The following is a 26,008-nucleotide window of genomic DNA, read 5'->3' as shown; positions in this document are numbered from 1 at the left end:
ACTGCCTTATTTAGGTCATGCCCACAGATGTCCGTTATTTACATAATGCACAATTTACATGATCTCTTTGTGCTGTGCAATATATCAATGTGCCTATACTGTTTGAGTAAAATAAAGTTTGTTGTCATTTCATTTCATTATTGCACTGAACTACGATCATGAATGATAGGCCTTATGTTCCTTAGAGGGCTACAATTTCTGTTAACAGTTTATCATAGTAAGCTCATACTGTACATAAATAACACTGGATTAATTAATTGTTTTGAGGAAACTAAAGAAATGGCTTCAACAAGAAAGATCACATGTTTAATTCTATCAGGTATTTAAAAAGAAAAATACAAAAGCCCACACAATTACATCACAATAAAAAATATTCATATATAATATTAAAAAAATACAATGCATGCAGTATGTATTGTGTTTATCTGTATTTAATGAACAACATGGCTGGGTGTTGGTAGACTGGGACATAAGGCAAGATTCTAAACCTCACGAGGCACTCTAATCAGTGGACTCTTCAGGTTAACTAGGCCAGCACAGATGGTTAAGATGTTGTCCAGTTTCGGTGCCATGCTGATGGGAACGGTCTGGGATAAAATCTTAAAGACCTTCAGTCTCTGGATTGCTCTTTCCACGTGTATGCGGACATTGGCTACACGCCTGGTCAGTGGCGGTTCTAGACTCAATTACTCCCCGGGCGAGATCCCCCCGAGCGCCCCCCCCCCCCCCCCCCAACAAAAAAATCTTCAGTCATTTTTTTATTGAGACATTTTAGTGACATTTTAGTCATTTTAAAAGCAACAACAGGCAATTCTGCACAAACAAGCAGATGGCAAACAATGAGATGGCAAAATACTGCTTACAGCATTGCCAAATGACAATGAGGCAATTCTGCACAAAACCATATTAGAACTTAAATAAATACACAATAGGCCTATATACATAAAAGTGGCAAATATAACTTACAATCAAATATAAAAGTAGAACAGCAATAATATTAATAAATATTAAATAAAATCACACAAATTTGAAAATATTCACTATAGACATAAAGTGTCAAATATATAGGCTTATTCACTATAGACATAAAGTGTCAAATATATAGGCTCACAATAACATTGCAAAAGATTGCTTACAGCACTGTCAGCTGACAATGAGACAATTATGCACAAACAGTATTAGAACTTAATATAAATATACTGTAAAATAGGCAAATATAACTTGCAATCAAATATAAATAAAATAAAATAAGAGTAGAACAACAATAATATAAAATCTTGAATAAAATCACTTCACACATTAACACACACACATTAAGAACAGAAAACAAAAACTAAAAGCTGACCTTTCTGGCCTTCCTTGATGCAAAGTCATCAATAATGTCGTCATATGAAATCTGCTCCCCTAGTGAATGATTCACACTGATGACAGCAAGGCCGGTGAGCCGTTCCTGAGACATGGTTGACCTCAGGTACTAACTTTAGCTTGGAAAAGCTCCTCTCTGCTTGAGCCACAGTGACTGGCAGAGTAAGAGCTATCCTCAGTGCAGTCCAAAAGTTGGGGTAGATCTCTGAGAGCTCATTTTCCTGCATAAAAGTGATGATAGCAAGGAGGCTCATGCTGCTTGATGGCAGGTCAGGGAAGCTCTTTATTTCTTTAACAAGCTCTCCACTGTCCAAATCAGAGTGCCCTTCAAAGTGCAGTGTGGTCCCAAGTGCCTCGCATTGCTCTGCCAGCTCCTCGCCTGTGAGAGTTGGGAAATTGGTCAAAACTCCGAATTTGTTTCCCACATTTTCCATAGTGGAAAACCTCTCCTGGATGGCTGACATGGCTGCATCGACAACAACATTGAAGAATTCCACCTCCAACTTTTTGAGAGCATCACTGAGAGGCTCATCATGTGACTCATATGAGAACTGGCGCTTGGTGGACCTCAGCCTTTTCTGTTTCAAAACAGCCTCCACATTCATTTCCTCACACATGTCTTTGGCTGCCATCTGTGCGGTCACAAAGCCACTTGCCCTGTAGCTCTGGAGACCTTGCTCTGTCTTCTTCAAAAGACCCAAAACTAGGTCCACATGCATATTTGGGGACTGCATTAGTTTGCTGACATGCTGTATTGCAGTCAGCATGTCATACCAAACAACTGTGCAAATGCAGAAGCGGTATGACCCCACCTCCTCAGACAAAGACTGGGCCTCAGTTCTTATGACAGGGTTTTTGGTGCTGTCTCTCACTTCCATTAAAGCCTCTCTCACGGCGGCTCCTTGGTACCTCATGGGCTCAACACTCTTGACCTTGCTCTCCCACCTTGTGTCTGTCCACATCTTTAAAGTTATGCTCACATGACTTTTCAGTATGGCCCATCTTTGGGTGGATGCTGAGAACAATGTGTACAGTTTTTGCAGGACACCAAAGTAGCTTATAGCATCAACAGATGCTTTAGCAGCATCACACACAACTAAATTCAATGTATGTGCCCCACATGGCACAAACAGAGCTCGGGGATTCTTTTCTAAGAGCCTGGCTTGAACTCCCTTATTTTTCCCTTTCATGTTGGCCCCGTTGTCATATGACTGTCCTCTGCAGTCTTCAAAAGGAATTCCCAACTCCTCAAGTCTTGACAGGATCATGGATGCCAAGTGCTGGCCTGTGGACTCCTCTGCCTCCAAAAATCCCATAAAATGTTCCATGATATGGGGCTTTTCCATCAGTGACACCACAGTGACTACTGACAACTGTTCGGTGTGGCTTATATCAGGGGTGCAGTCCAGAATTATTGCAAAAAACCTTGCCTGCTTAATGTCATCCACTATAGCAGATATGATTTTGCTGCTCAACAAATCAATCAGCTCATTCTGTATATGATGGCCCAGGTAGCTGTTGTGACTTGCTGTTCCTCTTTCAACACGGTCAAGGTGACCTTTCATAATGGAATCAAATCTGGCCATAAGTTCGACCTCTTTGAGAAAATTCCCATTTGATGGTGTGAACAATGTTTCTGTGTGTCCCCTTAGAGCCAAATTTCGAACTGCTAGTGACTGCACAATAGCAATGAGACATGTCAGCACTGCTCTCCATCTCTTCCTCTCAGCCTCCAGAAGTGCCATCTCCTGCTTATCAATAGTTTTCCCACTTCTTAACCTCACTGCCAATTCCTTCCATGCTTTCATGCAATTGAGATGTTCTGGACTGTTTTCATGTGATGTGAGATAAGAACTTGCATGTTTCCAATCGGACAATCCTGAACTTATTAAATGAATGTTCCTCTTGGAAAACAATTTGCAGCAGAAGCAAAAGAGGCTATTGTTCTCCATGGAAAATATCAGCCAACTTCTTGCCATCTTTTCACCACTAACTAATGTCTTTTTTAAATAGTGGTGGTGGCAACTTCTCCCATCACTTTCACTCCTTTGGAAAACAAAATCAGGAGGCAACTTACAGGGTCCTCTGCGAACCAGTTCAGTCCGAATCCTGTACGTCAGAAGTGTAGGCCATTTAGCAGGGTCAGTTGACAGAGGCTCCTCAGCAGTGGGGCATTCAGCTCCAGGCATTTCTATCAGACAGCATATTGTCACATTACTCAAAGCACATAGCAGAAGAACATAACTCATAGCCCTACTAAGAAATTATCAAAAATCTTATGACTACATTAAATTACTTGTTCTTGTAGCCTAGGCATACCCCCTCCACACACACACACACACACAAGGAATGAGAGAGAGAGAGAGAGAGAGAGATGTAAAAACCCACCTGAAGGCTCATGCTGAGGAGAAGCAGACGTAGAGGGAGATGTTTGTGGAGACATGGATTGGTGCTCATCCTCAAGGACAGGGACCACCTCAGAAGAGGCCTGTGCAGCTGATAAGGTTGATGGCTCCTCCTCATCCTGTGAAACAGGGGCTGTGGGTGGCTCATCTTGAGCAGTGGCAGAGGATGCTCCAAAGTATTTTAGAAGTGCCCCTGAAATTGCAATTGAAATTGTCATTAAAAGACTTCAGGCTACAATTTAGCTCTTATACAAAACAAAACATCCATTGATAGCAAATTTCATAAACATGCCCTTAGGCCTACATGCTAAATGTCTGCTGTCATATTAAATTAGGGAGGAACAATTAGTTCTTTGGTTACTGCCTCGAATAGGCTACTATGCTTTGCACTCTTTTAGTTATGACTGAATGATTGTTGTGATTAAACTGCTGTCACGAATTTGTTGCAAATGCCAAGTGTTCGTCTTTGAAACTAGCCTACCTACCTTGTTACATGAAAATTGCGTTGTCTAAACAGCAACGTTAACCAAAATTATGGAAATAAATAATCAGAACTTTTGAGGTTTTGACCGTTTTGTTGCAAAGCATAATCCATCTCATGGTGAAATTAGTTGTTGTGTTTGTTAAAACCGAATTATTATTTTATAGGCTAAGCATAGGTATCATTGCAAGATGGCTAACAAACGTAAAAGTTATACTAGGCTAGGCCCTATCAATTAACATTGACGTTAGCCCTTCAGTCATGACATGATACTGTTATTATTAGGACATTACATACCTTTATCCTTTGCTCGTTTCTCCTCTTCTACTTTTCTTTTTTTTTCGGAACTGGGCACCTGATGGCTTTGACCGCTTTCTGTCCATCATGTTTGGCGCTCGACAGTCGACAACAATCCACAAATTCCCATGATCCACTCGCGACCACAGTCAAGACCAAACCAATTCACCTGGGTGACCTCTTAATCGTTTTGTCACCTATTTTTATTAGCCATTTCAAACAGTTAATTAAATGTGCAGGAATCATAGGTCTGCATTCATAACATTATGAGATGTGCGTTGTTTGGAAGAAAGTCAAGGTGTGACTGATTTTAGCCCACTAATAGACTGTTGTAGGCTACTATACAGTGGATCCCCATTCATCCCCCCTTTCCCGTTTCATTAAGGAGACCCAGAGGTGAACTGTCCCCCGCAAACCCCTCCCTTCGCCCCTTCCTCTGCACAGTGCAGTGCAGTAGGCCTACCTTCTGAGCAACAGGGGCGCCAATTCCCTAATTCCTCACACAAGTGATGGATAATAGAAAATGGTTTTGTGACGTTTATTATTATTATTCTTTTTTTTTTTTTTTTTTTTTTTTTTTTAAGCGCTCGTGCCGCCCCCTACAAGATGCCGCCCCGGGCGACCGCCCGGTTCGCCCGTACCTAAAACCGCCACTGCGCCTGGTGCGTGTCGTCTCCTCATTTGTCAACTGATTACGCCTGTAGGTGAATGCAGGGATGTTCAAACTGACCCTTCTCTCATCAAGCAAATCTCGAATGGTGAACCCACGGTCCGCCATGACCTCATCACCAGCCCTCAGATAGTCTAGAAACCCACTGTCCATGGTGATAAACTTATCGCTGCTTCTGCCAGCATAGGCGTCAGATATAAACATGATAAGCCCATTAGGGGCCACAGCGACGAGATATTTCACAGTGTTGCGTGATTTGTATTGGCTGAAAGTGTCACTCCTTGAGTCATGGTTTGTGGCTCTCTGCATGGCACTTTCGGCACAGTCAATGATGCAGGTGGTTCGAGGGTAGTTCCTCTGAAACGACAAGGGCATGGTGGCACGAATGGTCTCTCTTGGAAGCCATGGGATCAGGACTTTGAACTGTTCACCCATCACGTCAATCCAGTGACTAATCACAATGCTTGCCATGGATGTAGACACATTGAAGCGGTGAGCAATATCTCCTAATATTAGGTTTAGTTTTAACTTAATCAAGGTCATAGTAGGACCCATTTCTGCCTCGCACTGTGTAGCCTTGTCTACTTTAACGGACGGTGTTGTTGAACAGTACGTGTGGTCTACATGTGACGGATCCTCCCATTGGGTCTGGGCATCTCGAAATTTTGGTGTAGAAGGCTCGGCCTCACAGGCAGGCTGACAGGTTTCAGGAGCATCTAATAAGGGGACCAGAAAACATGGATGGAGCCAAATTAATGCAGACATAGTCCTCTCACTAATAATCACAATGACAAAATTTGTACTACAACATTGCACTCACACGCACACACACAATCATCATCACAACAGCCTGCCACCTTGCATTGTATTTATGATGTAGACTAAGACATGCAGGCACACATATTACACACAATTAATGATGTATCGTGTGCATTGTTTGTCCCATCTCCAAAACAATCAACTGCCTTAGCAAAATACCGGTAGCAATGTTCTTCATAATTAACAGTATTTTCAGCTTCATAGCTAAAGTTGCTGAACTTACCCTCAGATTCAAGTCTGCGTTTCTTTATCCTTGGTTGGTTTTTTGTCCACAAAGTGATGGGAACAAACAAAAACGTTGCGGGGTGGTTTCTTTACATTCAATGCCTTCAGCCAGGTCCTTGATTCCAAGTCGCTATCAGGCTTGCGAAAAAATTTAAACAATGGAGCGCATGGACATTGCCTCTTCGTAGCTGGTTTGTGGTCGTAGCACTCTCTATCTAACCACTCGTTCAGGTGCTTTCTCGAGTTTTTACAACCAACTACCGCACACGTCGTTCCCGAACCACTTTTCTTCATGTTGTAGCAGCTAATGGTTATATCCTCTTTGTCACAGCGATATCAGTGCTTCGTCGGCACAACGGAGCAAGCTAGCAAAACAAACCCAGCCCGCCAGAACGGATGTGGATTGCATTCGACGGAAGAAGTTCAGGATGTAGAGCGGAAACGGCTCAATAACTTGCGTATAGGCTAAGCATATAGCCTTGACTCAAAACAGCTGTTAGGATTATGTAATTTTGATTTGTAAAAAATGTCACATGTAGCCATGCTTAAATTCTGCTCACTTCACATGTATTATATTTTTATATTATCTGTAGGCCTATTCATTATTGAATGCTTACCTGGAATTATGTTTTTCCCTATTCTATTTTTCAAGCAGGCCTACCTGCAGGCATGTAATTGGGCTACAGGAATAGCATGTTTGAACGGGCACTGCACTAGTAATATACATAGACGCTGCATTGGCTGCTGGAAACAAGAAATGCGGCCGCCATCTTGGACCGGTCATACTCCTCGTTGCGTTGCAGCAGAAGACACAAGATGCCAGCCATGTGCAGCATGTTCCTGCTCAAATCGGCGGACCATCCCAAACAGGGCTCGGGGGATTTACTTTTCACAAGTAAGATTTAACATTACCGTACTATTGGTTGTATTTTGTGAATAGAATATTACCAGAGAGTTGAGAAGGAGCAAGGATCTTTGATATTACTGTATGAGAATCGTAGCCAGCTAGGCTATGTTTACTCTGTGTTCACCCGGCTATGAACTGAGACTTGATAAGTCATATTTAGGGTTGCAAAGGGGCGGAAAATTTCCGGTAAATTCCCATAAACTTTCCGGAAACTTACCATGGGAAGTTAAGATGGGGAATTTTGGAAATATTCCAAATTGGAAACTTTAATGGAATTAAAGGAAATTATGGGAATTAATTGGAATTTACGGGAATTAACTGGGAATTTTGGGTAATTCATTCAAACTGTTTCATATATAAACATTAACATTTTGTTTCTTAATAAGCAATATGATTTCAATGTTCGTATTTGCTAGCGGGAATCCCATTCTCTGCCTATTGTTTACTAGCGTGCTAAACTAGCAACACTGAACTGCCCAAGATACACCACACCACTCAACAACAAAATCCGATTGGTTGGAACCTTTTTTTCCCATGCACATGAACGCACCATAGGTTTCCTTTATGTCTAGCCTATGCTGATTGCTGTGTGCATGTGATTGACTGATGTGCAGGGTAGAAATTCGACTGAAATTGCATTAAATCAGGTTGTTTTAACTAATATTATGCTCAAGATGGGGTTTTGTCCACTACATTTAAGTTCCCTGTTATAGACTAACTTGCCATATTAAAAATTCCCAGTTTATTCCCATTAATTCCCGTTTATTCCTGTTAATTCCCATATATTCCCGTTAATTCCCATGGAAAGTTTCCAACTTTGAAAATTCCTGGAATTTTGCAACCCTAGTCATATTCCATAACACTGACTTAGATTACAACTGACACAAAAAGGCTATTTTAGAAATAAATCATACTAGATTTGGCCGGCGAATTTTACACAAGTGGCACAGACTGTAGCCTATTATTGGGCAATCGCTAGCTGCTACTTGTAGCCTAAGCGTGTTGGTAGCCTAGCTTCACTATTTCCTGAATAAAGTAACTTTTCAATAGCTTAACTTCTTTATTTATCAAGTATCTTAGCCACACAAGCTACAATTTTCTTGTCATGTGTAATTGGCACAATTTAAAGTAGCTTCCTATGTAGAGAACTAGCCTACTGCTGTGTTTGTTACTAATACGTCTGGTTGACTCAGTCCTCTTTTATGGAGTTTACCCAGTTTCCCTATGTACTATCTTATTTGCCCACCTGCTGTCTGAAGCACTTTTTTTCTTAGCCAGGTGTACCCAAGCAATTTTAGCAAGGTGGGAACATACAAAATTACATGCACCAGTTGTCGAAATCATAGAACCAACTGCATGACAGTAACCTCTGTCTCACTGAGCCTGTGAAGACACTCCCCGATTCTTTACTGATTGCAATGAACGGGGGTGATCTTAGCAGTTTCTAAAATGTTTCTTAATTCCTTTTTATTTAATCTCTTCATTGGGGCTGAAACCTTTCTGTGAACTGTAAATAACAGATGCTGTTGATGAACCCATTGACACTGTACAAGTTACACTTATTATGCCAAGCCAATGTCTGTTTTTTAAGGATCAGAAACAAACCTACAAACTTGCACTTTACAATATTTATGGAATTTGTTGATATTGAACCGATTTCCTTTAGTTATGCCACACCAATGTCTGTTCATCAAACTTTATTTTTGATGGCACTGAACTGAAAATGTTGATGGATTTTTTTCTGTCAATTTAACTCATTAAAACTTGTATCAAACCAGTTTCTGTCTATGCTGTCAAACATAGATTAGTTATGTTCCCAGTGTTTATATTGGATGTCATCACTTTATAATATATCATATATCAGAATATTCTATTACTATTAAGCCCACTATGAATATTAAAATACACACAACCATGTTTCCTGTAACTTACAGCTTTTCTACTGGGAGGTTTACAACTTATTCTGTCAATTTACCCAAGTGTGTCACTAAACCACATAGCCCTACTTCCCTACCTCAGATGTCTGAATGGCACTGATCTCACTTACATGTTTATGGAACCTTTCTGTGAATAACGCTGTTGATGGAACTTTTCTGTGAACTGTGAACTAGGCTATATTTAACTCATTAAACTTGTATCAAACTAGTTTTGTCTATGCTGTCAAACATGGATTATGTTCCCAGTTTTGATATCGGACGTCAGGTCACTTTATATCATATATCAGAATATTCTATTACTGTTAAACCCACTATGAATATTAAAATATGCTAAATCATGTGTCCTGTATCATAGCTACATGTATGACCTTTGCAGCAAAAAAAAACGCGTGAGAATCTGGTCGGTATTCAGTGAGATATGATTAATTAAGTGCGCTGACAGCTCATCGCACTGGCCAAACAGATTACACTGAGTGGAGTGGATGACCGGTCCAAGATGGCGGCTCCAAATCTCGTCAGCGCTAGTAGGGAGTAGCGGTCGATGCAGCGTCTATGTATATTATGTCTATGGTGTCAGCCATGTTGCCGTCTTTGCTCTGGAGCTTCGCTCGTTGTAAACCAACCAATCAGCACGCAGTTCATCTAAATATTCATGAGCATACCATAAAAGGGAGGAAACCTCTCGTTCATTCTAGGGCCTATTTCCTAGGCTTGCCTTAGGGCGCATAGAACAGCACACGGGCCATTTTCAGCCCAACCAATGTTACATACTCTATTCGGAAACCTTAAGGAACAGCATGAAATACCCTATATAATCATTCTATCACCCCTTTAAAACTTAGAAGCGTAGGTCTCGGAGATTTTCATTTTCAGGGCTGCGTTAAAAGCTCTGTAGGCCGGCCCGCACCTCGGCCGGCCCACCGGGAAAACTCCCGACCGTCCCGTTTGCCACTTCGCCCCTGGTTTGGATGTTGTGACAGTAATATATATGGTAGGACATCATCTGAGTTGACATGGTGCACTTTACAGGATATACTGTACAACCAGCCTAGCATTTTAAAATATGGCCAATCCAGAGGTTTATAAAAATCAGGGATAAAATGTGTCTGATGTCTTTAGATGAAGGTCACTTTTGTGAATTATGACAAGTGGTTTTAACTCACGTGTCATAATTCTGATTTAGCTGTGGCCAGATGAAGGTGGAGGTGCACGGAATTCAGAGTCTACTGCAGAGGCCCAAGGACAGCACATGTGGGGCACAGAATGATATGGGGCTCAGGGTCTTCATCTCAAAGGAAAGGGCTCACACGTCAGGGGTGATGCATTACTGTGTGGGGACACTGACAGTAAAGGTCCTCACAAGTGCACAAATACAGACACACACACACACACACACATGCTTGCACACCAGACACACACACACACACGCTTTGCACACACACACACACACACACACACACACACACACACACACTTAGCACACAGTCACACACACACACACAATTTAATGGTATTTAATAGTTGATGGTAATTTTCTGAAATTCTTCCGTCCTATTATGGCTTTAAGAAGGCTGAGGAGATAATGTGTGAATGTGTAGGCTGTGTGAGACTACTGATTAAGTAATTTAACTATTAAGCCAAATAAGGCTTTTTTTCTGTCTGATATCCTGTCTAATAGAGATATGAGTTGATGTTTATCATAGCAGCAATATGATTTGGTGCAGATGGATCCAGCACTGAATGGGGTATCCAATAGCATTTGTCATAACATGGCATGCACAATCTGATTTTTGCCAGAATGAAACGTAACTCATGCCCAAAGTGGAGATAACGATCGCCTGAGGATGATTGTTCTCTTGGGGTCCACGGACATGCAGAGCCCTGCATCAGCAGCAACAACAGCAGTGATGCTAACATGAGGGTGATTCAATTCGCTCTGAGAGATTTCTGGCCCAAGGGTCTTACCCACCCCACCCCCACAGCGTGTCCTCACCTTTGGTAACCAGGCAACCATATCTGCACTGAACTCAGGAGCTGTTACATCTACTCATTCATCGCAGATTAAATCAACACCTTTGGTTGCTTTCAGGAGAAAGCTTGTGTCTGTGTGTGTGTTGGGTAGCTGGGGGTAATTGGGTGACCCAGTGGGAGGCCGATTGGTAAGGGTATTAGTGGGTGTGTGTGTACAGTGAGGGCGAATGAGGAGCCTGCTGAAGTTCTGATGCCTGCTCCACAGACACTCATCCCCAATCAGCAATCTGTAGAGAGCTACTTCTTCCTGGCCACCTCTGCTTTTCTTTTCTTCTATCTGTTTCTCTTTGTCCATGGGACTGCTTGGCAGATTGAGACATTGCAGAAAAAAAGAGGCATCCATCAAAAATCATTACAATCTGCTCATAGCCTCTACCACATTTCTGTAGCAGGCAATCTGTAGGATACAATCCTTTCCTTTAGATTATTTGGCGAAAGAATGGGGGAATTCAATCAAGCGCCAGCTGCACCACAGGAATTCAGTTAAATGTTTAATCAGAGATCCTGCAAAATGCAGCCAGAAAAGAGAGATTTTGAAAGTGTACAATCACAGAAATCCCACCCCTGCCCTCTGGTGAATCTCTCTTCAGCCAAATGGCCACCTCCCATCTCAAACAAAGAACATTCCTCACCACACAGCTGGGCCAGGTTAACATACAGTCAATTACTCCAAAAAGAGAACCTGGTTTGGTTGTCAATTCTGAAATCTCTGTAAATGTATGCTGTGAATATGATACATTCATGTTTGGTCTTGAATTAATACTTGTAATATGGGCAGCAGTCTGATCATGGTTTCATTATCATCTAATTTATCTGTGCATAGTTAAAACTGGAACACTGTAGTCTGTATGTGAATCTCACACCTATGCCTTTACACCAACTGACCAATGATCTGCAGGCCAGTTAGGAGGGTTGTGCATATTCAGATGTGCTTTGGGATAAAGCAGGGTTGCTCTTTGAGATAAGGTCTCTTGATTTTTTGGTCTATCACTGAAATCCAAGCTGCATATTTTAAAGGAAAATTCCGGTTTTTAGCACTTTAAGGCCCTTTTCTGGTTTGTTTTGGATGAACTAGAGTGGTGGACACCGAAATTTTGACGATTGGTCCTGTCTCGACTTTTCTGACTCCTTTTGAATCGCCTTTTCACTTCTCAGGGTGGCTGGCAATGGGCATACTGTAGTAGGCTACTCAAACATGTCCTAAAACAACCCTTAACGTTCGTTTTCAAAACTGTGCAACTCACCGAGTGGTTAGTGGAGTTCGTTGACTATTAAAAGCAAATATATCGGCGCAATGTATGATTCGTATTTGAACCTGAAGCATAGACGGTGGCGCAGTAATATCAACGTGCAATGACAGAAATCAATGGGATTTTACAAAATGCCAAATAAAAGACGACAGAAACTGTATTTCGCTACGCTACTTGTTTTGGAACATCAACGAACACCACTAACCACTCGGTGAGTTGCACAGTTTTGAAAACGAACGTTAAGGGTTGTTTTAGGACATGTTTGAGTAGCCTACTTCAGTATGCCCATTGCCAGCCACCCTGAGAAGTGAAAAGGCGATTCAAAACGAGTCAGAAAAGTCGAGACAGGACCAATTGTCAAAATTTCGGTGTCCACCACTCTAGTTCATCCAAAACAAACCAGAAAAGGGCCTTAAAGTGCTAAAAAACGGAATGTTCCGGTTTTTAGCACTTTAAGGCTAAACGTAGGCCTACCACAGGGAGTTAGTCTGGATATCCTTATTATATTTGACAGCCACTCACTCTATAGTGATTGACCTCAGACTAACATCACCGTGGCTACAACACATAAAGTTAACTGACAGAGCTACAGTTTTGTTGGCAATGTAGTTCCAGAAAATAGAGTCTAGAGTTGTCACCATCCATCCTGGCCACACACTCTCTATTTGTACATTAGCAGGTGGGAAGGATAGCCTACTCAGCCAGAGACTAGCTGTCATACCAGGCTCACAACATAACCCTGGCTATACTGTCACTGACACACTGATGTTTCAACCTACTCTAGCATCTCTCATTAAGCAAAAGCACCACCTGTCCATGGCAGCACAGCTTGGTGCTTTTGCCTCATAAAAGATATTAAAATTGTGATGGATTTCATCAAATGTTCATCCAGAGAAAATGATTTCATATTTACCACTTGAGATTTGACCCCCTATGGCTCTAGCATAATAGTTTAGTGCTGGATTCCCTACACCGTGATTCTACCATATTTCAAGATGGACTCAGCAGCAGTTTATTACACTCCTGCAGCTCGTCTCTGTTCCTGTAAAGTATACATTCAGAAGTTTTATTTGGAGGCGTCTTCTTGCAAAACAAAGTCAACGGAGACTGAGTGACTGTTTTCCCTTCTGACATGGGCATGTCCTAGATACGCTCTGTCTCTATCCTCTTTGTCACAGCTCACGCAAAATGATTGGCAGGGCATTTTACAGCCCCGAGGCTTCAACAGGTGACAGACATTTCTTTTGGTCTGATGTCAGAACATGTAAATAATTGGTTGCTTGTGGGATGTAAAGAGGATCTCAAGTAAAAGCTTCAGAAAAGACCTCCCATACAACAACCAATGGCTTGGCTTGGTAACTCTTATTTCTACTTGGAGGATCTTTACGGTTCAAGTATCAACAATAAACAGTATTTACCCATCTAACTTTTTTTGAGTTGACAATATACTGTAAGGCACAATTCTTGTTCATGGCTGATTTGATTAAGAGCAAAGCCCAGGTTTTAGAGACATCAGAGACAAAACAAACCCTTTTTTTCAGGTGTACAGCAGTGTGATTTTGTTCCAGCATGAAATAATATGTGCACATTATAATTTCATGTCAGAATTATTACTGAGTGTCCCTTGCTCTTTATAGCTGTGTCCATAGTCCATTCCCCTGCAGACTTATTGCCTTCACTGGCACTGTTGATCTGAGCTTTGTGCACATAATTGTGACCTGACATCTGTCAGAAACAACTGAATGGCACTCTACTTTGCTAAAAGCCCATCATGCCATCCCCCCTACAGTTGTTTTGTACAAGCAAAATGTCACTGCACCCATACAAAAGCACAGACACACACTGTGTAATACATAAATCAACAATATTACAAAAATAATGAGAGAAACAGTCTTGGAAAACTTAACCCAAAAGATGCTCCTCTGTTCAGTGTCACAGGACCACTTTGAATCACTTGGTTGGCTGATCACTCTTGAGGTAGTTAAATCGTCCATGGTGCTCTCTGTCTGACTTTTGTCTTCTCATGCTTATACATTTTTTTCTTCATTTTGCCTTCGTATTAAGATAGCAAGTCTAAATGTGTTAAAATGCAGATATGTAGCAAAGGCACACAGGGTTGTGTTATTCAAATAAATGAGTGAAGGCTGTGTGTTTGTTTTCTGAATTTGTGACCCAAGAGATGGGTTTCTGGCAGCAGGAGGTCTTGCATCTATTGTGTCATGGCCAGGGATGTTGCTACTCAGCTGTTGTTTTTATTGATTTTGCTACTTTCCTTGTGTCAATTTAATTGTTATTCTTTTTAAATATTGTGTTTGTATATCCAATCAATTTAGCGTACTGGTGAATTGATTTGTTGATGGGCTAGCCGATTGATTGATTGATTGATTGACAGTGTGTGTTGGCAGACACTTATTGGGCAAATGAGACAGACAGAGGAGAGTTTTACTCAGATCAGGGTGCCTGCATGTGCAAACGCCCCTGAGTGTGCTCCTTTCTAAGCGGCAGGTGGTTTAAACCAGTGTTTCCCAAACTTTTTTTTTGGGGACCCACTTTTTAAAAATGACAGACCATCGCGACCCATTTCACTTCAAATACCCTGCAACCACCAATATTGTTTTAGGCCACAGGTTCTCCTACTTTTCTATGCCTTCCCCAACCATACATTGCTTTAGGATCTAGATAGATAGATCCTGCTTTGAACACGGTTGTGTTGCATTTTGAGCACCATCAGCGTGAAAAGTTGGAAATAACTACTGAAAAGATATGATTTACATGTAGGCTACATTGCGTTGCAGACAAATGGGTCCACTGTGGACGTCAATTCCGATGTAAACAGCAAATAACTCAAGTCGTTATGTTGTATTGTTGTATTATATTATATTGTATATAGTCGTTATCAGAACAAGAGGCTTTTACGCAATAGCTGGAAGAATGCACCTTTACTTTGGAGTTAGAGTAGAAAACGAGAGGAATAGTGTTTAAAATATCCATTTAAATTGTAGCCTAATATAATGCACTGTTGTGCATTTTAAATCAGAAATAAGAATGTGAGGAGGTTGCTATTAACTTTAAAGATTGCATCTACAATCGAAACTATCTACATGCAAATTGAACGGCCTTATGTCCGGTCTATTGATGTCTGCTTTAGTTGACAGCACGGTCACTAGATTTTAATCGGTAAAGTTGAGGAGCTGGCATCTGTTAATGTTCGTGCAAATAGGCGGATTCATGTCCCTTAGTTTGCAACTGCGAGGTAGGCTACATGGCAGGCGCCCACATAACGGTTTCATTTTGAGAGGTAGATATCCATGCTCTGGCACCCCCTCTGCGATGCGTTCGTCCCCCAGTTTCATGAGCTTTTATGACAAAAGCGTGACTGTGGTAGTTAACAAACTACATCCTAATAGAAAACTGTTAGCTTTCCTGGTATCAAATGACAAATGGTATCACAACATAAATTGTGCTGGCGACCCAAATAAAATCTCCTGCGACCCACCCGTGGGTCGCGACCCAGACTTTGGGAAACACTGGTTTAAACTAACACAATGAATGTTCACACTATACTGACTTTGCACACATTCACTCCTCAGCACTCTCAAACATTTCCCAACTCTGAATTCACACTATACTGACTTTGCACTCATTCACTCCTCAGCACTCATGACACCCCCCCCACACACACACACACCTACATGACTTTTAGCACTTTTACATCCCTCTCCCTATGCTACAGACCTTTTATTTATTTTCTTATTTCATCACACGTCAAAACACACACACACACACACACACACATCTGACTTTCTCCAACTTTTGCACATCTCCATAGAACTTTTTATTTATTATTTTTGATTTCTCCTCCATCTATCTACCCATGTCCTTGATTGCCTAGCCTTTCTGCCCCATCCCCAACACACACACACTTACATCATCACTGTCATCACAGTACAGCACCTACACAGCACATTATTTTATCAGGAAGCTTCTCCAACACACATCCCCAACATACTTACAGCACACTGCCCCCCCCTCCCCAATACACAGCACATTGTCTCATGAGGAAGCTTCTCCAACACACATATTGCACACTGCCCTCTCCCCACATACACAGCACACTATTCCATCTCCCCTGTCATCCCCCCAACACACACACCAAGACCCCTGGCAGTTGGGTTAGCCCCTTGAGCCGTGGATCTGCCCAAGGTTTCTTCCTTGGTAAGGGAGCTTTTCCATATACTTGCAGTACACTGCCCCCCCACACTGCATTTCTTACTTCCAGTAACTATATGCATGTGTGTGTGTATGTGTGTGTCAGAAGAGAATGTGTGTTTGTGCTTAAGTGAATTATAGGAGACATGTTGGTGACTGAGCTACATGGAGTGTGTGCATTTGGTCTGGGAACACCTATGCAGAGGGTCCTCGGTTTACAAGGACACAACAGGAGACATGTCAGGACATGCAGGCTGAAGTCTCACTCTCTGGCCTGATGTTCTGGCAACACCAAATTGATCGCACATGCACTTGCACATGCCCAGACTTGTCAGGAAGATGACAAATAAGCAGCCAGGTGCCCTATCACAGGTACATGAGGTACTTTCAGTCTCACTTCACACTCTTCAGACTGGTGGATGGAGATGTGTTGGCGCACAGAGACACGGAAATATATTCAGCAGACAGGATGCATATATTAGACAGGACTCTCAGTCTTTCCCTCTGTCTCAATCACACACACACACACACAGTACATACAAACACACACACACGCACACACAGTACATACAGACACACACACAATTATCTCTCTCTCTCTCACACACACCCACACACACACAGTACATACAGACACACACACACACACACACACACAGTACAAACACACACACTTCTCTCTCTCTCTCTCTCACGCACACACACACACCCTCATTTCAGCTGTAAAACTGTTTTCTCTGATATAGGGTCTTGCCAGAAAATGATGAGAAGCAATTTATCAAATAATTGACAGGTAATTTCAGGTTTAACAACTGAAAACACACTGACGCTCAATAATAAAGTATTACAATGGAGCCATCATGTCCCCTCAGGCAGCATGTCTCCTTGTACCAAAGACTAGCTACAGTAATTGACATTATTGAAAAGGGCAACACAACAGATTAAAAGGGACTAAAAGAGCCTAGATAAACTGTTTTTGTGCCATTACTTAAAGCCAAAGGGGGGTATTTAGCATATAGGTCAAACTGCCAGTGGACTCAATTAACATGATGGGAATCTGCATGGACATCTTTAGTCCCAGGTAATTGATTGATGGTAAGAGCACTTAGAAGCCTATGACCCACTAACTGTCTGATGTACCTCATTCACACAGTCTCTTTATCTTTGCTCTTCCCCTTATTTCTCTCTCTCTCTCTCTCTCTCTCTCTCTCTCTCTCTAATGATTAATGTAGGCCTGCTGGCCCTCTTCCACTGGTTCTTTCACTGTCACTTCCACTGGTTCTTTCACTCCAATTCTTTCTCTCTTTTTCTGTTCTTGCCTCCTTGTTTCTTCTTTCTTATGGTTGTCACACACTCAACATTATTGCTCAGTATTTGCAGTCTTTTGCTAATTCTGCAATATTCCATTCCATCTCCTCATTCATTATTGTGAGGGTGTTATGCTTTTACTGTTATATTGCTTGAAGGACATTGACTCCTTTATGTAAGAATCTCTCTAAGGAGGAATATGAAGATTGTGAGAATTTCAGATAGGGATATATTGTATATTGTTTGATATGCTGTACACAGAGATATGAAATAACTTAAATTGTCTGACAATGGCATATAATTCTGTGGGCCAAAACATTGTCCTTAATAAACCTCAATGCCTCGCTGTAAATTAGGGCAGACACAGCAACATAATATATTTTATTTGTCAACGTGATCGATGGGAGTATTAGATGGTAGTATTACTTAAGAAAATCAAGGTCAGATTATTAGATAAATAAAACCAAAGTACAACCAGGTGGTGTTTAGAGCACCTATTGATGTATTGCACTAAAAAGAGAGTTTGGTGGTGGAAGCTACTGTGGCTCACTTTTGTGGGTTCATTGAGGGTGCATGTTACTTAAATAATGAATTGAATGACGTGATCCACAGGCAAGTGTGTGAGGGAGCTTGCTGTCAGAATATCTGCTTACCCCCTCATCACGCTTGGGGAGCAGACAATATTAACTCCTATCCTCTACTCCTCATTATGCTGGAGCCTGCAAATTGGATGCCGGATGCAAACAGTTGTGGCTCCTCGGGAGTCTCTCGTTAGCGGGAGGAGAGAGAAAGAGGGGCGGCGAGGGTGTGAACACCGCCTCGGAGAAGATCCGGCACGACACACCAGGGGAAGAACATGTTGCGTGGAAATCTAGGAGGGTGAGGAAAGAGAAGGGAGAGTTCACTAGAGTTTGAGGGGAGGCATCTAATGAGAGACAGAGGACTGCAAAAAGAAATAAGGATTGGGTGGCCTGAGAAAGTGCAATGGGTAGAGGAACAAATGAAAGGGAGATAGATCAATTGAAGAGGAGAGTTAGGTGGGGACTGGCTTCATTTGAATGTGAGCCACATAATTTGCTTTCAGAAATGCGCCTTCTATAGTCACGACTAAAAGGTCATTCTACAAATAAGTCATTTTTTGGGTTGAAAACATGAGCTCCAGAAATTAGCATATGTAAGTGCAGCACCTGTGGTATCAGTGGGATAATGGGCTTTATGGAAATGTAAAATACCATTACTCCCTTTGCATTCATTACTTTCTGCTACTTGAATGATGTATCATGACCCATCATTCCTTATACATTTGTGCTGTAATGAGAGATTTTAAGAAACGAAAGGCATTGCATTCTTAGAAAACCGAATTCAATAGAAAAAAATGTCCCCAAAAAATGACTCAACTTACCCCTCAGAATCCTGGTAGCTCAGTTGGCAGACCCAAAGCCAGCAATCCACCCCAAAACAAAAAAGTAGACCAGAACAATAATGAATGAGAAATAATTAAAACTTCAAACTCATGAGTGCTCTTCATAGGAGACCATCGATCAAAGCCTAACGCAAAATCAATGGCCCCACAAATAAACCCTTCTCACATGCTCAGCTTGTTGCCTCAGCCCCCTCCCATGAGTTTCCCCCTGTCTCGACAAGTCTCGACCAGTTCTCCAACCAAGGAGGATTCTTGGTAGTTAGAACCTCTCTCACGTCTAGGTTAAGAAGAGTAATGTTAGTGTTTGTGTGCATCACTGTTGCTTTGCAAAGGAGTGAGTGAATCATGGAATTGCATAGAAGGGAGTGTTTGTGCATGTGTGTCTGTGTGTGTGTGTGTGTGTGTCGGGGTTCTACTATAGGGCAACAATTTCTCAACATTTTTCATGCTGTGTCAGCATTCTATTGTGTGTTTTGTCATTCATCATGTGTTTGCCAGTGACTCTGCCATATGGACCCTCAGTATACATCTTCATACAGAGAGACATCCATTAGTCTTAACTCCACCAGTGGGATCGTTATGGGCATATTTTTACTGCGTCTCCAAAGCCCCAGTAAAACTAAGCCCATAAAAAACAAACACTAATGGCGGTTTGTCTTCTCCTCTTCCTGGATGCTGGGTGGACATTTCTCAGTCTTATAGAGAGGACTTTAAAAGAAGACATAAGATAAGCTGTTGCATGATGAGATGACTATAGGCCAACAGCAGTGCCACCCTGCCACTTCTCACTGGCTGGGAGGCCTAGTGCTGACAACGTGTGTTTATTTTAGTTCACTAAAATAAATATATGTACTGTAGTGGGTATACACACACACACACACACACACAAGATGATCTGCTAATGCCGGCCTTACATACCATACGATTTTCAAGTGATTTCACCGTCGGAGACTAAATGTCTGGCATGCTCCTGTCATCTTAATTGCTTAGTGTTAGGTGGCAGTCTGAGCTGTTTTAAGATAATCGTGTTAATAAAACGTGTTTGATATTTTCGGAAGTCTTTCCATCTTGGCTCATGCAAATAGTGATGTGGACAATATAAAAAAAAAATAAGAAAGCTCTGTCCAGCACCAAACAGGAAGGGGCAGAGTGGGTCCAGCTGTGCATGATTATTTGTGACTTCATTTGTTTTTAATTATTAGTGTTCCACCTGAAATAACTCTATTGATGACCTGCCCTAAAATACTTCCATCTATCTATTCTAAACACTTAACCTTCACCTGCTCAAGCGTATGGAGACATTGCATGATCTAACTTTATGTTGATATAAACATAACATGGCAGGTCCCCAGCAGCACAGAAATATGACTTTGGAACCATAACTTATTGACGATGTGTGGTGCATGATGGGAAATAATTGCAATAGATTATTTGAATCTTGTAAATAGTGACCCTGCAAGATGTGTATGTGTGGTGTGTGTGTGTGTGCATGTGTGTGATGCTTTGTGTCAGGTTGTGACTCATATCATATAGGGCCCTATCATGATAGTCAAAAGAGCAGCGCAAAGCATATAATCATCACGACGCAAAGCTTAGGCTATTCCTATACACTCGAGTTTTTTTGCCATGTCCATCTTTTTTATTGAGCAATGCACCAAGGGGTGTGGCAATTAACGACCTAAGGAGGGTGCCTAGCGCATTATCTAAAAATCGATATCGTACACTCTATTGCGCCGCTGACCAAGAGAAACCTTGTCAGAAATCCATGATGAGTTGTTTATGTGTTATTTTAAGAGCGCATTATCAACAGTAATACTGTACGGACAGGTGCACAACCCCTGCTTCTCTCATCCACACGAACGTGCACCACCCAACATCCATGTAAAACATTACACGATTACAATGGGAAACATACAGTAATTATAAAAAAGATATTACAAAATACATCTCACAATGAGTAGTTAGTCAAATTGGTAATGACAGTTAAAAGTGATTAGGCGAGAGGCACATATGGAGCACAGCTGAAGACGCACTGTCACGAGATGTAAGCAGCAACTCCTCTGCAGGATAAATGTCCTTAGGTTTTTTATTCAGTCGTTAGAACATTATTGGGGTAAGTGTTGCTTTTTTCAGGTTATGTTTTCGATGGTAACCTATTGTGTATATAAGTCAATAGTGAAGGTAACTGTGTATAACTGTTTTGTCACTGACAATGACACCAGGTGAACTTTGCCAGTTCAAATAATAGTTCCAGTCCAAATAATAGATGAGTGCAGATGTGTGTAGGCTATACTCAGATAGGTCTTAGTAAAGCATGGTTTAGTGGAATAACTGTTCCATACGGTGTTGTGCAAGCAGATTCCTTCAAATGCGCCTGTGACCATCAAAATACCAATGCGCTGTTTGAAGTCGCGCTGCTTGCCATTAAAGGGAATGACAGTCACTCTCATTGGTTTAAAGGATGTTACGCCCAAAACACACCCATGACGGATTAAGAAACATAAGGCCCATGTTCTTGCGCTAAGCGCCGGACATTTGATAACGTTTCATAACTAAACCACACCCAATGTGAACTGGACAACCTCAAAATTTGTTAAACTATTCGCCAGTGACAATGTGTTTTAAATCGACATGATAGAGGCCATAATCTCTATTGTAGGACAGTGCACATATATATGTTGATGTATTGAGGAAACAGAAGGCTTTAAGACATAAATTATGGTTGAAGGCATGAAACTATTTATCTCTTCTTCAAGTGATTCACACCAGCACTCCGATATAAACAAGTTAGCTTTTGAAAGAAGATAAGATGAAGGGAGAAAGACTATTATGCCCAGTGGTACGTTTAAAGCGATGACTGACACACTCTTTCATTTGGTCCCTGTGAGTGTCAGAAATGTATTATTCACAACAAAGCCAGACAGCCCCATCTGTGACAGACAAACAGTCCACGTTTTCTTCTTGATCAGACGGCAGTCCATGGGGCCAGGCATGAAGGCCCAATCTAGTTTACCATGCTCTTTACCAGCCTCTGCCCCCACCTTTGATGCAGGCTCCTCTCAATGGATTTGGACACAGCGGGGAGCAAGCGTTGCCAATCACCAGCCTGCCGGAGGGTCTCTTCTTGGGAAAAGCAGCAGTGAAATAAAACTGAGAAGGCTTTTGGTGGGGGAGAACTGTTAGCACAAAGAGAATAAAGTAAGAGAAAGATAACAGAATGAGTATGTGCCACAACCAAAGAGAGAAAGAGAAGCAAGGGAAATTATGACTTCTGGGATGATACTGTATAAATGACGATGTAATTCAGCTGGCTGCTTATGGCAGCCTGGACAATGACCAGAAATTCACATCAAACCAAAGTGATACCCCCCCCCCCCCCTTTGATTAATCAATTCTATTCATTTTATTCAAATTTGCCTGATCATTGCTTAATTCAAACTCAATTAATCACTGTCTGAACTGCAGATCAAAACTCAAATAATGTTGCAGTATTAGGAAATAGCCTATTTATTATTTGTTTCAGAGTCATTATTCCTACTTTCCGAATACTGTATTAGGATTGGGCAACACCCCTAACACACATCCACAGTAGGCCTACTGTACTCCTACTCCTGCCCAGCCCTCTGCTGGCCAGCCATAGACAGACAGGGTTCCTCTCAAGGTCTCCCCCCAAGTAAAAGAGACTTTTCCCTTGTCACTGCGGGCTTTGTGGCTGCTTTAAGAGCTAAAGACCTTGGGTTTCCCAAAGTGCGTTGACCATAATGTTGTCAGTAGCACAATCTAAATAATTGGATTAGATATTGAATGGGCTGCACGAAAGGCTCTCAATGCGGCTGTTTTGGTTCTTTGTTGAACTGTTGTTCTGTTATATCCTGCTTCACTCTGACTGAATATCTTGTTTGCCCCAATAATAAAAATTTTAACTTGCACAGCCTACATCCTTCTTTATCGTAAACATACTGATTTACTAGGTGCAACACCCAACCGGGTCCGTGTAGACTTGCCATCTTTGTTATTAACATGTTTTGCTCTTTAGTGTAAAACGGTTAGCCTATCAGCGTATTTCTTTCACAGGCTTTTTTGTGTTGTGGCGTACAGTTTCAGCAAACATGCAGGAGATCTTTTTCACAACCCTCCCAGCTTCGCAGCCAGCCACAGCTGATGAGCCCGAGTCCAGGATGGTCAATAAATTCAAGGGCTTGACCATCTACAGTAAATAAGGGGGAAAAGAGAGTGAGGGAAATGCAAACTGCAGTCGGACATCATGTACGGAGGAAGCACTGGGGTTTCAATCTAAATGCTAATACACTTCCTCTTTTTTCTCCCACCCACCAACTCTTTACTTTCATCTCTTCTATATCTCTTTTTCTAGGTCTCTTTCACACACCTCTCTAGGCCCCAATCTGAATCATGTATGTGCCCAAACATGCAGGAAAACTGTCACCCATTTTCTTCTTTTCATTGCCTTCCCTGTCTCGCTATCAAACTTTTGCAGTGATCCAAATCATGGTGCTGTCAGAAGAGTAATACCCTGACTTGGCCACTTGGGCATCATGTTGTGTCGCAAACTTTGTAATTAAACAGCTGACTTCCTGGCCGTCCTCTATCTTCATGCTGTGCTGGTTGGGTGTCATTTGTGATCATATTACATGACAGTTTATAAATGCAGCATTATAGATGTGATTGACTATTTTGTCATGTGAATGCACATAAAGCAAGAACATTGCCTTCACACAATTTCAAATACACACAGGAGGGTAGGCCTACTATTGTGTGGCCTGACAAGGGTACCTGAGAGTGAACTGCTGTTTAATGGTAGCAGGGTCTGGGTAGGCTCATTTAGTTTGAAAAAGAAATGTATTAAAACATCTGAAAGCTGTGAGGGGGTATGGATTCAGCATAATAATTTAATACGCTGTTCTCTAGGGCCCAGCTTGCAAAGAGCTGATTGCTTCTCACTTCATTGTCCTATAGAGGAGACAGAGCACAATGTTTTAGTGTTCACTGTGGAACATTTATCTCTCTCTCTCTCCCTCTCTCTCTCTCACTCTGTCCCGCTCTCGCTTTCTCTGGCTGGCTGGTTGGTTACGGGGAGAGTCCTAGAGAGTGGTGGACTCACAGATACAAGTGGCGCCTTATGAACACTGCCTGAGGGGCCTGTAGAGATGAGTGCTCCAAGCTGTACACTGAAGAGGGAAGACATGAGAAGAGATAGGAAGATGAAAAGCGAAAGAAATCATGTATTTTTCTAGCCAGCCCTCATCTCATTCATTTTCTTGTATTCGAGACGTGGTTTACGAATGCCCAAAGCCGTTTATTGGGCGCTATGAATGTCTATCAAATGCGTCTGTACGTAGCTCATAACCGCTTCGGTGTGTCGTCGTCGTCTTGCTGTCCCCCCTACGTTCTGTGATTGGTTCCTTTGTTGAGGTGAAAATTTGGTACATGGAATCCAGGCTGCCTCGCAGCGTGAATAAAATTGTGCGTGTACGGAAGCATGGGGAAACCCAGGCTAGTATTTTTCTCTCTCCCTCTCTCTCCCTCTCTCTTTCTCACTCTCTCACCCCCTCTATAGAAGTAAGGGAGAATAGCCTCACAATAGTCTGCTGTTCCATCAATAGCCTATTCATATTTGTGCAGAATTTGTGCATATTCATATTTCACAATTAATATTTGTGCATGCCTACAAAGCTTCATCCTTGAGAACCTGGATGAATGGCTTGTGTTATGCTGCTATTACATCTATAAAATGACAACTTAGTTGTATTTATTAGTGAATGGTTCATGCTGCATACAACCACAACTGACATGTAAGAATCAATTATTACACATGTATGCTTTTGCCTATGATGTTCATACATCTTCAATCTAATCCATTTAAACATGTTTGCAGCACAAAAGCATACATGTATTGTCTCACTTTCTCTCTGTAGCTGTTAACCAAACTATGAATAACATGTTTTGCTTGAATTATGCATTGTCCTCTATTTAAAAAGGGGGGAAAGTGGAAAAATAATCCCTTTGTCTCCTCCTCTGCTCCCCATCCACTAGCTGAGGTCCATCTTTTTCATTCGTTAGCAGACCCTCTCTAAAAGCCCTGCTCCTCGTATTCGCACAGACATATTAAAATAACCACAGGCCCTTGTAGTAGCATGAGAATAAATTAATTAATTAATAAATAAGTAAATAGCGGCATGCTTTTGGTCCAGTTATTTAAAGAGGCTGTTATATCAAGGCATAGAGGACTGATGTCTGCTGTGGATGAGGAGCCGGACAGGAACTGATCTGATAAGACAATGCAGCTCTCCATTAGGGGAAAATTGGTGTTTTTCTTTTTTAGGGAGGGGATGTTAAAGAGACAGAGGGAGAGATTGTGATTTACATGAAGTAAGATTCATTTGTATTCTTCAGTACTTCAGTTACTCACAGAGCCGTAATATTAAATATTATTTTTGCTGTTATCATACATCTCTGATGGTCAGTGGATGAGAGAGAGAGAGAGATGGAAAAAGAAAATGGAAGTGTTGTGTTCTGAGAATCACATTTGCATTGAATTCGGATGAAAGTACTTGATGAGAAATAGGCTTAGGATATCCATTACAGGGTCATTTGCCAAAACAATGGTCTCTCATGACATCACATTGAAATATGAATATGAATGAATATGAATATGACTAAACT

General features: G+C 41.6%; 1 protein-coding gene across 1 annotated transcript; it reads right to left on the bottom strand.

The window, feature by feature from the left end:
• Positions 1 to 463: 463 nt before the first annotated feature.
• LOC143124778 (uncharacterized) lies at positions 464 to 23,961 on the bottom strand. Its single transcript, XM_076286483.1, has 6 exons — positions 23,917 to 23,961; positions 23,424 to 23,534; positions 22,369 to 22,486; positions 18,650 to 18,775; positions 5,208 to 5,934; positions 464 to 660 (listed from the first exon to the last, which is right to left on the bottom strand). The coding sequence occupies exons 1-6, from the start codon at positions 23,959 to 23,961 to the stop codon at positions 483 to 485; spliced, it is 1,305 nt and encodes a 434-aa protein (XP_076142598.1). The 3' UTR covers positions 464 to 482.
• Between the last annotated feature and the right edge of the window lie 2,047 nt (positions 23,962 to 26,008).

Source organism: Alosa pseudoharengus, unplaced genomic scaffold, assembly GCF_046254945.1.
Source record: "Alosa pseudoharengus isolate Yale_2024_CS ecotype anadromous, Long Island Sound unplaced genomic scaffold, YU_APseudo_1.1 YU_APseudo_1.1_scf_15, whole genome shotgun sequence".
Classification (NCBI taxonomy): Eukaryota; Metazoa; Chordata; class Actinopteri; order Clupeiformes; family Clupeidae; genus Alosa; species Alosa pseudoharengus.
This window is presented reverse-complemented; position numbering and strand designations above follow the sequence as displayed.

Bases quoted from the DNA above. Each gene is read 5' to 3' on its own strand.
- LOC143124778 (XM_076286483.1), bottom strand. From the start codon at position 23,961: ATGACACCCAACCAGCACAGCATGAAGATAGAGGACGGCCAGGAA. The intron at 22,487-23,423 runs GTACGCCACAAC...CCCCACCAAAAG, and splicing joins CCTGCATGTTTGCTGAAACT to CCTTCTCAGTTTTATTTCAC. The intron at 18,776-22,368 runs GTGGGGGCAGAG...TCACCCTCCTAG, and splicing joins GAGAGGAGCCTGCATCAAAG to ATTTCCACGCAACATGTTCT.